At 38.8% G+C, this 16,081-nt stretch overlaps 1 protein-coding gene across 1 annotated transcript; it reads left to right on the top strand.

Moving 5' to 3' along the window:
* The first annotated feature begins 1,716 nt into the window (after positions 1-1,716).
* Pate10 (prostate and testis expressed 10) lies at positions 1,717-3,327 on the top strand. The gene is made up of 3 exons (NM_001167588.2): positions 1,717-1,869; positions 2,285-2,419; positions 2,858-3,327. The coding sequence occupies exons 1-3, from the start codon at positions 1,806-1,808 to the stop codon at positions 3,007-3,009; spliced, it is 351 nt and encodes a 116-aa protein (NP_001161060.1). The 5' UTR covers positions 1,717-1,805; the 3' UTR covers positions 3,010-3,327.
* The last annotated feature ends 12,754 nt before the right edge of the window (positions 3,328-16,081 follow it).

Raw genomic sequence — 16,081 nt, forward strand, 5'->3', positions numbered from 1 at the left:
GAAGTTATATTCTTTTGTTTTAGGATAAAATGTTCTATAGTTATCTGCTAAATCCATTTGGTTCATAACTTCTGTTAGTTTTATGGTGTCTCTGTTTAGTTTCTGTTTTCATGATCTGTCCATTGATGAGAGTGTGTGTTGAAGGCTCCCACTATTATTGTGTGAGGTGAAATGTGTGCTTTGAGCTTTACTATAGTTTCCTTAATGAATGTGGATGCCCCTGCATTTGGAGCATAGATGTTCAGAATTTAGAGTTCATCTTGGTAGGTTTTCCCTTTGATGAGTATGAAGTGTCCTTCCGTATCTTTTTTTTTTTGATAACTTTTGGTTGAAAGTCAATTTTATTTGATATTAGAATGGCTATTCTGGGTTGTTTCTTTGGAACATTTTCTGAGAAAACATTTTTCAGCCTTTTACTCTGATTTAGTGTCTGTCTTTGTCACTGAGGTGCATTTCCTATATGAGTCAAAATATTGGGTATTGTTTATGTATCCAGTTTAGCCAGGGCTCTTGACTGTGAGACAGTAGACTGTTCGAGGAAACTTGGTAAAGTTGAGTGGGTTCTGATACCTTGACACCTAGGTACCCACCTGAGACAGTAGGTGTCCCCTGCTCCCTATTAGATTCCTTGCCTAGAACTCATGGCTACACTCCTCACTTTAGTCATGTAGCCCAGAACAGAGTTCTCCATTCTAATGAGGTATCGAGAGGACCTGAGAGTTTAGCCAATAAACTTCCCTTCTTGGACATTTCTTCCTGCAAATAGTATTTAATCTCTGGCTCACCCTGAGAAGTTAGTATGTATCCACTCTCTATGATGAACAATCTATAAATGATATAGATAAAATATTGACTGTCTCTTTAATCAAGAACTGCTGTAGGAAACATGGAGAGAAACTTCATTCTGTACCTCTGTGTTCCTGGACTTACCACCACTGAGCTAAGCTGGACTTCCCTATTTTCCCAGCTCTGGGCTTTTCCTTAACTTTGTGCTGTATCCATAGAAACCATCCAAATATAACACAATTAAAATACATGAGAATAGATAAGCAGAATTAGTCAGTGGGGGGGAGAGAGAGAGAGAGAAAGAGAGAGAGAGAGAGAGAGAGAGAGAGAGAGAGAGAGAGAGAGAGAGAGAGAGAGAAATGGAGGAGGAAAGAGAATAAGAAAGGAAGACATGTCTTGAATAAGGGTCATGGTTTCATTAAATGCTTTTTGTTTATGTTTACCTGAGAAAGGTTGAATTGTCTGTACTTCATACCTTTAAAATTCCTATTCTGCAGGTTGCTCAATATGATATGGGGATCATAATTAATTCATTATCTTGATCTGAATTTGTAATTTCCTGCCTCATTTTTGGCTTGAAACTCTGAAGTAAGCTTGGTCTTCTCTCTTCATGGAGCCTTCCCATTTTTTTAGCTTAATGTTATATGATGTGATGGGCTTGGGAATCTACTAAACTACATGTGTGCCATGCACTTGGAAGTCTGTAAGATAAAGTTATCATTTCTCCTCCATCCCTTGAACCTGGGATTGTTTCTTGCCAATGTTATTTTCCTTTCAACATCCCAGTTTGCTAAAAGGGTGAGAGGAAGCAGAACACCCACTCTCCACAGGAAGAGCCTACCAGCAATAAATGGGCCTCATTGTTCAGAGTCCATGAGATCACTCACAGAGTGGGAGGCCAAGAAAAAGTCCCAGCCCCAGCTCCATTTCACATCCTGCCCAGAGCACAGTTCCTGAGCACTTGTTGAATACTGAGTCTATATCTCATCCATCTTTTCTTTATTGTTTTACCCAAACACATGGACTGGCTACTGTTTCTCTTGCTTCCAGGAGTACTGATTTTGTACAAGTCTCATTCAATGGGTGAGTGTAATGGCAGGGAAACAAAGGAAGCAGAGCTCTTGGGTATGGGAGTGATGTCCCCAGCATCATGATTGGAAAGGGCAAGAGCTACAAGAACAACATTAGATCCATGTCTCCAAATTTTCTGGCTGTCATAATCCCATTTCTCACCTTGCAAGATTTTCCTGGGCATCTTGATGTCCAATAACTTCACTAGAATCTAGTTCTAGGGAGGTATTGTGATAGACTCAGGGGGGAGTTAGGTGGGGAGGGTGATACAAATCATCAAGGGAACACAAAATTTCTCTCAACTGAGGTACAAACCTTGGCAAGCCGTTAAAATGAGATCTCTTCTTTCTTGGTTCCACTGCATCTCTGGACTTTTTTTTCAACAATGCCTATCCCATTGTTATGATATAATGTCTATTCCTTATAGGGGAACCCACTTTTTGTACTTCCTGTGATGAATACATTGACAAAACCTGTACAAGAAACTTGGGGGTCTGTCATGCCAGATATCCTGACTTTGCATGCCAAACCAAAGAAGTATATATTCAACTTAACACTGGAGGTGAGGTGAAGGCAAGAGGAGGGGAAAGAGACTGATTTTATGACTTTACTTATGAAGAATAAGAGCACTAGATCTGGACTCATGTCTGCTTGTGGCATCAACATTGCCATTGACTTAATTGATGGTATAGGACATGTTCCTTCCATCCCTAGTTCAAAGTTCTCATCTATAAAATGATTTATTTTACTAGGTAGATTTCAAATTACTAACCATGTCTTTTCTTTATGGACTTAAACTAACATATCAGTCTGATACATCCCCTCTGTAATAAATGTGTGTGTGCTGTGGGCAGGGATAGGTTATCTTGGGAAGATACCTTTTTTTTTTCCTGTGGTAGAGTCTTTAGTTTCAAGCTGGAAGGGGAAGGATGGACAACTCATGTACATTTATTCTCATTGGTAAAGCCTGCATATTTATGTCAATGCCATGTTTCCTTAGAATATCTGTACAAATATTCTGTCTTGGGCTGTCCAAGAAGATGTGTGGAGTATGTACGCTTCATCAGGTTTGAGAAAAACATCTTCTCCTGCTGCAATGAAAGCTACTGCAACAGCTTTTCATCAAAAGATACTCAATTCAAAGAAAGATAATTTTGTCTAAGCTGCTCTTTTGGCTTGCAGGATCCTCCTGCTAGCCACATCCTATTCATTCCTTCCTGAACAAGCTTCAATGTTTGGAAGTTTCTTCACTCCCATCCAACACCCACAGTCTGCAGAGAGCTAAAGGGCACAAGACAAATGAGCCATGGAAAGAGGAGGTAGTGGAACTTTGAAATCCAACCTGGGCCCCTGTCAGATTCACTAGGAATCAAGTTCTAATATTCTGATTGGAGCCAAATCATAAGTTAAAAGCTATGTTTGGAAAGGGGATTATGTTGTGTGGGGATATTTGTTACAACTCACATAAGTTATCAAAAATTTTATAATAAATAATATGAACATATGCAGAGGATTCATGGGCTGTCTCCATAGCAGACCAGATAAAAAGGAGAAGACTGTCTGCTGAAAGTGGTCTGTCAAAGGTTCCCCAAATGTCTAGGATCCTAAATTTTCTTATATCTGATAGAACCCGAGTTAGTAAATTCTTTGTTTCTGAGGATTATAGATTAAAACGTGAAAAGATTCCAAGGTAAAACCAACACAAAGTTTATTGGCAAGTACTACAGAATCTGAATAGAGAGAGGTCTCATCACTGAATACTACTGATTCTAAGGGGCACTGGCTTTATTTTGGGCTTGAGTAGTTCCCTCCAGTGATCTTATTGTTCAATTGGACATAAGGTGTGCATGCATTACCTCTGAGTGCAGAGATCAGGCTTTCTGCTTCTTTCCAGGAGCTTGGAAACAGCTGCACTGGGATCCCTGTCTGAAAAAGCTGTGATGGTGGTTCCTGTCCTCCTAGTACACTGGACGGAGCTCAGTCTAAAGTTAAAACTTAAGGTCGGCTCCATTTTCTTTAAGTACAGTTTTCCCTGGGAATGTGTATTGCTTTCAAAAATTTCCATAGCTGTCATTTTCACTAAGAAGTGACTCCAGCTTATTGTCCAAGCTGTAAACTCCACCTTAACCTATTGTATGTATCAGTCAGTAATCTCTTGTATTGAGCTGTGTTTCTTTCAGCTCTCTTGTGGCTTTTGTAAAAATGTCCTTTTGCTTTCCTGCCAAAATTCTGTTTTGTATGAAACAGATATTAATGCCTCCCACCACTGCTTTAAGTATACTGATTCATTAGGAGAAATACACACAAAACAAGACTGGGTCCAAAATCAACAAAAAGGTCAAAAAATCTTTAGACCACTTTGAAGACCCCTTTCCCCCCTGACTGAACAATTGTTTGGCTTTTGTAGACCTCTGGTCTACAAAACCCAGAAAGTTCATTTGTTTGTCTGTTTTCTGGGGGTCACAGCACATGGAGATTCTGCCTCTTTGCTGCTCTCACTTTTGAAGTCAGACATTGAACAGTTAACAAAGAAGGAACTCCAAAGGCCAAAGGATTCCACTGTTCTCAAAGCTCCAATTTCCGTTTTCTGGGATTTTCTTTGCTATGCCTTTGTTTCCCAGTGTAGAATTTTTAGGAAGAAACCATTTATGCCCATGAATCATCTTTAGAGCTAGAGGTTTGCTCTATTACTGGCATTTTTACATCTGGGTTAATTATTTCAAAGGCTCCTTGAGTTCTCTGAAATTGTGAGGATTCTGGATAAGTCCAAGTTGGGACATACCCATCTTAAAACAAACTGGCCAGAAATGTGGAATTCAGTGATACCCACAGATGTACATCTTGCTTTTTCTATGAAGGTTTTTTTTTGCGTCTATATCACCTGGAATGACTGATATTCAATGTTTATCTTACATGTTGAGAAGTGAGACAGTTCCCAAGTCTTCAGAGCTACTCACCCAGTGCTCTACCAGCACTCTTGAGAGGGATAGGAAGCTTCCCGGGTTATTGTCCTGAATGAAATAACTACTGTCACAGACTCTCCTAGTATAAAGTGCCCATTGATTGTCACTCTAGCTAAATACGTTGATGACACCATATCCATTTCACAATGGACAGTTTCACTGTATACACAAAAGTTCAGAGAATACAAGGAAATGGAGAACAAAGGAGGAGATCTAATCATACCATCCTTCTGGTTCTGTTCCCATCTTATCTTCTTTACTTCTGGATCTACACTCCTTCTGTACCACCCACTCATTTTCTCTCGCTTCACCATTCATGTATGGTGGTGGTTAACCCATGCTTGATGCTATGTTGAGAATGTTCTTTTCTCTCACATTGATGGATTTTCACTTCTTCCTTGAGTTAAATATCAACTTTTTTGTTATGTTTCCCCAAACAGAGTAGTAGACTCATTTAGGTTCAGAATCTAATGTGTCATTTCTTTATTTGAGCATTTACCTGTACTCAAGCATGATGATTCATCTCAATGATATATACTATACATAAAGTTTCCATAATCTATACAACTATATTTTCAAATGTCTTAAAAACACTAGATGCTACACATAACTATCTGTGTAATTTAATGAATTCTGGCAGCATGACAATGTTTCTGAGACTGGTGTCTTTAAGCTGTGCTGCTATAACTAAATACCACAAGGTGAGTAGTGTATAAAGAAAAGAGATTTAATTTTCATTGTTCTGAAGGCTTGGAAAGGTAATCTCAAGGTGCTTGGATATGGCACCATCCTGTGATGGCAGATGAAAGAGGAAGAGGGTACAAGAACAAAAGCAAGAAGGTCCTGAACTTATGTTTGTAAATATTTTTGACCCATAGAAAGTCATATCCCTCATGCTTCCTACTGTCCTCCTACAGAAAAAGCTATACCTGTAGATCCAGCAGTCATTAGGGTACAATAACCTGGAAAAGTAGCTAATATGATAAGGAAACTGTTGGAGTAGAGTATCGTCTAATAAATATTTACAAAGTCAAATTACTAAGTACTATAGACCATGACACACAATAGAGTTGATTTGTATTTACTGATAAAGAAAATGAGCCATTGAATCATACAAATACAATTAAACATAATTTAGTTACATTTTTTTTTGAGACAGGGGCTTATTAGAAGCCCTGGAACCACCAATCAAAGAACATACACAGTCTGGACCTAGGCCTTTCTGCTCATAATAGCAAATAAAGCTTGACCTTCATGTGGGCCCTGAACAACTGGAACAGGGGCTATCCCAAAAGCTGTTGCCTGTACGTGGGATATGTTCTACAAACTGGTCTGCCTTATTGGACTCAGCATTACAGGAAGCATCCAGCGACACAGAGACTTGAAGTGCCAGGGTGGAGGGATACCCAGAGGCCCCCACCAGTTCTAAGGAGAAGGGGAGGGAGGATGAGGGAAGGATTGTGGGATGGGTGGCTAGGATGTGGCAGTGAATGGGATGAAAACTGAATAGGTAACAAAAAAATTAAATAAAGAAAAGAAAAGCCTTGGCTGGTCTGGAGCCTTCTAATAGATTGGGATGATTTTGAACTCACGGAAATCCATCTGTCTCTGTCTCCTAATATTTACATGTACTTTGGTACTTATGTGTGGGTAGCACACACCAGCAATCTCAGAACTCAGGTAAGCATGATAGGAGGATGATAATTCAGCGGTCTGGGATATACAGTGGTATCTTGTCTAAAAACAAAACAAAACAAAACAAACAAAACAAAACAAAACAAAACAAAATAAACCAAACAAAACAGAAATTCCTAAGCAGTCATATGATTCCATTTACATGACATTCTTGGGAAGGAAAAATAATAAAGATGGAGAAGAGACAATTCGTTGTCATTTTGGAGAGAGAATATGGTTTAACACAAAAGGGTACAGAGGCAGCACATTAAAGGAACAGAACTGTTCCTTGTAAATAAAGTTTATAGGAATCTGTGGTTTTCAAAACCTATAAGACATTGTGATATGGTATCAAGAGTGCTCTTTAACATATGCAAACTTAAAAACATAGAGCAGACTGGATGATCAGAAGAGGTTCCAAAAGCAATGAAGAACGTGCTAAATCTCGGTGCAGATGTATGGGAAACCTCATTGAGAGGACAAAAGAAAAACTTACCAGCCAGGCAGTGGTGGTGCATGCCTTTAATCCCAGCACCTGGGAGGCAGAGGCAGGTGGATCTCTGATTTTGAGGCCAGCCTGGTTTACAGAGTGAGTTCCAGGACAGCCAGGGTTACACAGAGAAACCTTGTTTCGAAAAAATAAACTTACCATATGTTGTCAGGTGGTGATTGGCTAGAACTACAAAGTGAAAGGCACACAAACTGTACAGAGCATGGGAATGAAGATTCTAAATTGTTACTCTCATGATATAAGCTTAGAATCCTGAAACTTAAAAGACTGAATAAAGTAAGCATATAAAAGATGGATAGTGGGAGCAAGATTCCATCAGAATAAGAAATGACCATTACATACACACAAAGCAAAGGCAATAGATACCTTATCATTTACTATCCTGTCATAACGTATATGTATCTTGTATCATGTGTTTTTTTGCATTTCCTTTTGAAAAGTAAGTCTTACTGTTCATACTTAAAATATGTAACACCACAATTAGATACATATATACACATAGCCCCAACTCATGAGGGTTCACTTCAATACTTGTATGAAAACAATGTTCTTAGCAGCAATTCTATTTAAAATGTCACCTCTGATCATCCTGTGGATCATCAACCTGCCTCATGAAACACTTGTGTTGTGCAGCACTAGCAGCTTCTGTTATCCACAACTTGACAAGATATAGACTGATTCTGAAGTTTACTCAGTTGCTAAATCATGGGATATTTGGTAGGTTATGTTTGCAAATGCATATTAAACTTATGATATTTCAATTTCTGATGGTGGTTTCAATGCAGAGTCTCATTATATGTCATGGAGCATATGTACTGCTAGGTGGCTACTATAGGGGACTAATTAACTAATTTATCACCTCATAGAAGTATTCCTTTCTCTAGCATGGAAAAAATGGCTAGAGTCTACCTATTCAGCAAAATCTATGAGTATGACACACCTTCAGGTTGAACATTTCATCTTTCAATTTGTTTTGCTTCCACATTTGCTAACTTGCAACTGTTGGCCTAAGTCTCTCTACTTCTTGCACCATGGCTCTGGCAAGTACTTATGCTCTCTATCTCTATGTATTTGTATTTGGCCTTTTAATTAACTTGGTTACTTTTAGATTCTACATACAAGTGAGACTTTACATTTTTTCCCTGTCTTGCTTAGTTTACTTAGCATAATGTATTTGAGAGTCATCTATATTGGGGCAAATGACAGTACCTCTTTTTTTATTAAGCTAAACAATGTTCTCTAGCATGTATGCATAATTTATCATTTTTAATCTATCAGTGTATTGAAGTACATGTCAATTTTTTCTATACCACTGATATTAATATTGCCACAATAAATATGGGAATGCAGATATTTTCTACTAAATGGTGACTTCATTTCTTTCTTTTTCTTTCAAACATGGATACTTTGAAAAAAAGCAACCCCTTTGCAGACCCTCTTCTTCCTCCAGAAGATCCAATCCCTCAGGTTTCCCCTTCTGTATAGCACAACAGAAAATCAACAGTAGTCCCCTTCCACTTTTTCCATATCTCCAATAAGTTATTCCTAAAGAGCATTTTCCTCCTGACCTCTCTTTCCCAATTCACCTGTGCACCCCTGCCTCTAACATCAACAGGCATTCCCTACAAACACACCAGTCAAACAGGCCAGCAAAATATGAATCATAGAGTTATCACACTCTCTGAAAATCCATCAAGGAAACAGAAACCAAGGAACAAAACATCGACCCAATCAAAGCCAGAAACAAGCACCTAGACCTAAAATCATGTCAAAACCATATGTCTAGATGTCAGTGTAAAAATACAACAAATAACAACCAAGAAAATATATCACCATTGGAGCCCAGATATCCTATCAAAACATGCTCTAAATATTCCAATGTGTTTAGGTTTGGTCTTTTGCTGTGTATTGTAATGTTAAATGTGGACCTCAAGATTAGGTTGCCCCAAAGATGAGAGAGTCTGCATGTAGAGCCAAGTAACACTATGTGAGCTTGTTCCCAAGTTCTTTTTTTTTTTCTGATGCAAAAGCAAGAGTTTTATTTTCTGGCACATCAGGGTCGACCTTCAATTAGTCCCTCAAGGTGAGTTACTAAGAAGGCGACTCTGAATGGCTATTAAAAGCAGTTTTTATACTTCTTAGTGGCATTAGTTATATCAACAAGGTTACAGTTCAAACTTATTGGCTAAGCATATTGACCTTTAAATTTATTGGCTGGCAAACATGACACACATTTCAACTCTACCTGGGACCTTCCAGAGGGAAAGTATCTGTGAGTATAGTCTGAGTTTTCTTTTAAATATATTTTTTATTAGGTATTTTCCTCATTTACATTTCCAATACTATCCCAAAAGTCCTGCATACCCCCACCCCACTCCCCTAACCAACCACTCCCACTTCTTGGCCCTGGCATTCCCCTGTACTGGGGCATATAAAGTTTGCATGGCCAATGGGCCTCTCTTTCCAGTGATGGCCCACTAGGCCATCTAATGATACATATGCAGCTAGAGTCAAGAGCTCCGGGGTACTGGTTAGTTCATAATGTTGTTCCACCTATAGGGTTGCAGATCCCTTTAGCTCCTTGGGTATTTTCTCTAGCTCCTCCATTGGGGGCCCTGTGATCCATCCAATAGCTGACTGTGAGCATCCTCTTATGTGTTTGCTAGGCGCTGGCATAGTCTCACAGGAGACAGCTATATCAGGGTCCTTTCAGCAAAATCTTGCTAGTGTATGCAATGGCGACAGCATTTGGAGGCTGATAATGGGATGGATCCCTGCATATGGCAGTCTCTAGATGGTCCATCCTTTTGCCTCAGCTCCAAACTTTGTCTCTGTAACTCCTTCCATGGGTGTTTTGTTCCTAATTCTAAGAAGGGGCAAAGAGTCCACACTTTGGTCTTAGTTCTTCTTGAGTTTCATGTGTTTTGCAAATTGTATCTTATATCTTGGGTATTCTAAGTATCTGGGCTAATATCCACTTATCAATGAGTACATATCATTTGAGTTCTTTTGTGATTGGTTACCTCACACAGGATAACGCCCTCCATTTGCTTAGGAATTTCATAAATTCATTCTTTTTAATAGCTGAGTAGTACACCATTGTGTAAATGTACCACAATTTTGAATCTATTCCTTTGTTGAGGAGCATATGGGTTCTTTCCAGCTTCTAGCTATTATAAATAAGGCTGCTATGAACATAGTGGAGCATGTGTCTTTCTTACTAGTTGGAACATATTCTGGATATATGCCCAGGAGAGGTATTGCAGGATCCTCTGGTAGTACTATGTCCAATTTTCTGAGGAACTGCCAGACTGACTTCCAGAGTGGTTGTACAAGCTTGCAATCCCACCAACAATGGAGGAGTGTTCCTCTTTCTCCACATCCTCGCCAGCATCAGTTGTGACCTGAATTTTTGATCTTAGCCATTCTGACTGGTGTGAAGTAAAATCTCAGGGTTGTTTTGATTTGCATTTTTCTGATGATTAAGGATGCTGAGCATTTTTTCAGGTGCTTCTCAGCCATTCGGTATTCCTCAGGGAAGAATTCTTTGTTTAGCTCTGAGCCCCATTTTTTCATGGGGTTATTTGATTTTCTGGAGTCCACCTTCTTGAGTTCTTTGTATATATTGGATATTAGCCCCCTATCTGATTTAGGATAGGTGAAGATCTTTTCCCAATCTGTTGGTGGCCTTTTTGTCTTATTGACGGTGTCTTTTGCTTTGCAGAAGCTTTGCAGTTTCATTAGGTCCCATTTGTCAATTCTCAATCTTACAGCACAAGCCATTGCTGTTCTATTCAGGAATTTTTCCCCTGTGCCCATATCTTCAAGGCTTTTCCCCACTTTCTCCTCTATAAGTTTCAGTGTCTCTGGTTTTATGTGAAGTTCCTTGATCCACTTAGATTTGACCTTAGTACAAGGAGATAGGAATGGATCAATTCACATTCTTCTACATGATAACCACCAGTTGTGCCAGCATCCTTTGGTGAAAATGCTGTCTTTTTTCCACTGGGTGGTTTTAGCTCCATTGTCGAAGATCAAGTGACCATAGGTGTGTGGGTTCATTTCTGAGTCTTCAATTCTATTCCATTGGTCTACTGGTCTCTCCCTATATCAGTACCATGCAGTTTTAATCACAATTGCTCTGTAGTACAGCTTTAGGTCAGGCATGGTGATTCCACCAGAGGTTCTTTTATCCTTGAGAATAGTTTTTGCTATACTAGGTTTTTTGTCATTCCAGATAAATTTGCAGATTGTTCTTTCTAATTTGTTGAAGAATTGAGTTGGAATTTGATGGGGATTGCATTGAATCTGTAGATTGCTTTTGGCAAGATAGCCATTTTTACAATGTTGATCCTGCCAATCCATGAGCATGGGAGATCTTTATCCATCTTCTGAGATCTTCTTTAATTTCTTTTTTTCAGAGACTTGAAGTTCTTATCATACAGATCTCTCACTTCCTTAGTTATAGTCACGCCAAGGTATTTTATATTATTTGTGACTATTGAGAAGGCTGTTGTTTCCCTAATTTCTTTCTCAGCCTGTTTATTCTTTGTGCTGAGAAAGGCCATTGACTTCTTTGAGTTAATTTATACCCAGCTATTTCACTGAAGCTGTTTGTCATGTTTAGGAGTTCTCTGGTGGAATTTTTAGGGTCACTTATATATACTATCATATCATCTGCAAAAAGTGATATTTTGACTTCTTCTTTTCCAATTTGTATCCCCTTGATTTCCTTTTGTTGTCGAATTGCTCTGGCTAGGACTTCAAGTACAATGTTGAATAGGTAGGGAGAAAGTGGGGAGCCTTGTCTAGTCTCTGATTCTAGTGGGATTGCTTCCAGCTTCTCAACATTTACTTTGATGTTGGCTACTGGTTTGCTGTAGATTGCTTTTACCATGTTTAGGTATGGGTCTTGAATTCCTGATCTTTCTAAGACTTTTAGCATGAATGGGTGTTGAATTTTGTCAAATGCTTTCTCTGCATCTGAGGAGATGATCATGTGGTTTTTGTCTTTGAGTTTGTTTATATAATGGATTACGTTGATGGATTTGCATATATTAAACCATGCATCCCTGGAATAAAACCCACTTGGTCAGGATGGTTGATTTTTTAAAATATTTTTATTATTGCATATTTTCCTCAATTACATTTAGAATGCTATCCCAAAAGTCCCCCATACCCTCCCACCCCACTTCCCTACCTACCCATTCCCATTTTTTTGGCCCTGGCATTCCCCTGTACTGGGGCATATAAATTTTGCGTGTCCAATGAGCCTCTCTTTCCAGTGATGGCCAACTAGGCCATCTTTTGATACTTATGCAGCTAGAGTCAAGGGCTCTGGGGTAATGTTTAGTTCATAATGTTGTTGCACCTACAGGGTTGCAGATCTCTTTAGCTCCATGGATACTTTCTCTAGCTCCTCCATTGGAGGCCCTGTGCTACATCCAATAGCTGACTGTGAGCATCTACTTATGTGTTTGCTAGGCCCCGGCCTAGTCTCACAAGAGACAGCTATATCATGGTCCTTGCAACAAAGGCTTGCTAGTGTATGCAATGGTGTCATCGTTTGGAGGCTAATTATGGGATGGATCTCTGGATATGGCAGTCTCTAGATGGTCCATCCTTTTGTCTCAGCTCCAAACTTTGTCTCTGTATCTCCTTCCATGGGTGATTGTTTCCAATTCTAAGAAGGGGCAAAGAGTCCACACTTTGGTCTTAGTTCTTCTTGAGTTTCATGTGTTTTGCAAATTGTATCTTATATCTTGGGTATTCTAAGTATCTGGGCTAATATCCACTTATCAATGAGTACATATCATTTGAGTTCTTTTGTGATTGGTTACCTCACACAGGATAACGCCCTCCATTTGCTTAGGAATTTCATAAATTCATTCTTTTTAATAGCTGAGTAGTACACCATTGTGTAAATGTACCACATTTTTTGTATCAATTCCTCTGTTGAGGGGCATCTGGGTTCTTTCCAGCTTCTAGCTATTATAAATAAGGCTGCTATGAACATAGTGGAGCATGTGTCCTTCTTACTGGTTGGGACATCTTCTGGATATATGCCCAGGAGAGGTATTGTGGGATCCTCTGGTAGTACTATGTCCAATTTTCGGAGGAACTGGCAGACTGATTTCCAGAGTGGTTGTACAAGCTTGCAATCCCACCAACAATGGAGGAGTGTTCCTCTTTCTCCACATCCTCGCCAGCATCAGCTGTCACCGGAATTTTTGATCTTAGCCATTCTGACTGGTGTAAGATGGAATTTCAAGGTTGTTTGATTTGCATTTCTCTGATGATTAAGGATGCTGAGCATTTTTTCAGGTGCTACTCAGCCATCCGATATTCCTGAGGTGAGAATTCTTTGTTTAGTTCTGAGTCACATTTTTGAATGGGGTTTTTTGATTTTCTGGAATCCACCTTCTTGAGTTCTTTATATATATATATTGGTTATTAGTCCACTATATGATTTAGGATAGGTAAAGATCCTTTCCCAATCCGTTGGTGGCCTTTTTGTCTTATTGACGGTGTCTTTTGCCTTACAGAAGCTTTGCAGTTTCATGAGGTTCCATTTGTCAATTCTCGATCTTACAGCACAAGCCATTGCTGTTCTATTCAGGAATTTTTCCCCTGTGCCCATATCTTTGAGGCTTTTCCCCACTTTCTCCTCTATTATTTTCAGTGTCTCTGATTTAATGTGGAGTTCCTTAATCCACTTAGATTTGACCTTAGTACAAGGAGATGGGAATGGATCGATTCCCATTCTTCTGCATGTTAACAACCAGTTGTGCCAGCACCATTTATTGAAAATGGTGTCTTTCTTCCACTTGATGGTTTTAGGTCCTTTGTGGAAGATCAAGTGACCATAGGTGTGTGGGTTCATTTTTGGGTCTTCAATTCTATTCTATTGGTCTACTTGTCTGTCACTATACCAGTACCATGCAGTTTTTATCACAATTGCTCTGTAGTACAGCTTTAGGTCAGGCATGGTGATTCCACCAGAGGTTCTTTTATCCTTGAGAAGAGTTTTTGCTATCCTTGTTTGTTATTCCAGATGAATTTGCAAATTGCTCTTTCTAATTTGTTGAAGAATTGAGTTCGAAGTTTGATGTGGATTGCATTGAATCTATAGTTTGCTTTTGACAAGAAAGCCATTTTTACAATGTTGACCCTGCCAATCCATGAGCATGGGAGATCTTTCCATCTTCTGAGATCTTCTTTAATTTCTTTTTTCAGAGACTTGAAATTCTTATCATACAGATCTTTCACTTCCTTAGTTAGAGTCTCACCAAGATATTTTATATTATTTGTGACTATTGAGAAGGGTGTTGTTTCTCTAATTTCTTTCTCAGCCTGTTTATTCTTTGTGTAGAGAAAGGCCATTGACTTGTTTGAGTTAATTTTATATCCAGCTACTTCACCGAAGTTGTTTATCAGGTTTAGGAGTTATCTGTTTGAACTTTTAGGGTCACTTATATATACTATCATATCGTCTGCAAAGAGTGATATTTTGACTTCATCATTTCCAATTTGTATCCCCTTGATCTCCTTTTGTTGTTGAATTGCTCTGGCTAGGACTTCAAGTACAATGTTTAATAGGTAGGGAGAAAGTGGGCAGCCTTGTCTACTCCTTGATTTTAGTGGGATTGCTTCCAGCTTCTCACCATTTACTTTGATGTTGGCTACTGGTTTGCTGTAGATTGCTTTTACCATGTTTAGGTATGGACCTTGAATTCCTGATCTTTCCAAGACTTTTATCATGAATGGGTGTTGGATCTTGTCGAATGCTTTTTCGCAACTAACGAGATGATCATGTGGTTTTTGTCTTTGAGTTTGTTTATATAATGGTTTACATTGATGGATTTCAGTATATTAAACCATCCCCTGCATCCCTGGAATAAAACCTACTTGGTCAGGATGGATGATTGCTTTAATATGTTCTTGGATTCGGTTAGTGAGTTTTCTATTGAGTATTTTTGCATCAATATTCACAAGGGAAATTGGTCTGAAGTTCTCTATCTTTGTTGGATCTTTCTGTGGTTTAGGTATCAGAGTAATTGTGGCTTCATAGAATGAGTTGGGTAGAGTACCTTCTACTTCTATTTTGTGGAATATTTTTTGCAGAAATGGAATTTGATCTTCTTTGAAGGTCTGATAGAACTGCACTAAACCCTTCTGGTCCTGGGCTTTTTTTTTTTTTGCTGGGAGACTATTAATGACTGCTTCTATTTCTTTAGGGGATATGGGACTGTTTAGATCATTAACTTGATCATGATTTAACATTGGTACCTGGTATCTGTCTAGAAACTTCTCCATTTCATCCAGGTTCTCCAGTTTTGTTGAATATAGCCTTTTGTAGAAGGATCTGATCGTGTTTTGTATTTCTTCAGGATCTGTTGTTATCTCTACCTTTTCATTTCTGATTTTGTTATTTAGGATGCTTTTCCTGTGCCCTCTAGTGAGTCTGTCTATCTTGTTGATTTTCTCAAAGAACCAGCTCCTCGTTTGGTTGATTCTTTGAATAGTTCTTCTTGTTTCCACCTGGTTGATTTTGCCCCTGAGTTTGATTATTTCCTGCCGTCTACTCCTCTTGGGTGTATTTGCTTCCTTTTGTTCTAGAGCTTTTAGGTGTGTTGTCAAGCTGCTAATGTTTGCTCTCTCTAGTTTCATTTTGGAGGCACTCAGAGCTATGAGTTTTCCTTTTAGAAATGCGTTCATTGTGCCCCATAAGTTTGGGCATGTTGTGGCTTCATTTTCATTAAACTCTAAAAAGTCCTTAATTTCTTTCTTTATTCCTTCCTTGACCAAGGTATCATTGAGAAGGGTGTTGTTTAGTTTCCACGTGAATGTTGGCTTTCTATTATTTATTTTGTTATTGAAGATCAGCCTTAGTCCATGGTGATCTGAGAAGATGCATGGGACAATTTCAATATTTTTGTATATCTAGAGGCTTGTTTTGTGACCAATTATGTGGTCAACTTTGGAGAAGGTACCATGAGGTGCTGAGAAGAAGGTATATCCTTTTGTTTTAGGATAAAATGTTCTGTAGATACCTGTCAGATCCATTTGTTTCATC

Source organism: Mus musculus, chromosome 9 (assembly GCF_000001635.26).
Source record: "Mus musculus strain C57BL/6J chromosome 9, GRCm38.p6 C57BL/6J".
Lineage (NCBI taxonomy): Eukaryota > Metazoa > Chordata > Mammalia > Rodentia > Muridae > Mus > Mus musculus.

Coding starts and splice junctions, on each gene's coding strand:
- Pate10 (NM_001167588.2), top strand. CDS start 1,806: ATGGACTGGCTACTGTTTCTCTTGCTTCCAGGAGTACTGATTTTGTAC. Junction 1,870..2,284: donor GTACAAGTCTCATTCAATGG/GTGAGTGTAATG, acceptor TATTCCTTATAG/GGGAACCCACTTTTTGTACT. Junction 2,420..2,857: donor TATTCAACTTAACACTGGAG/GTGAGGTGAAGG, acceptor ATGTTTCCTTAG/AATATCTGTACAAATATTCT.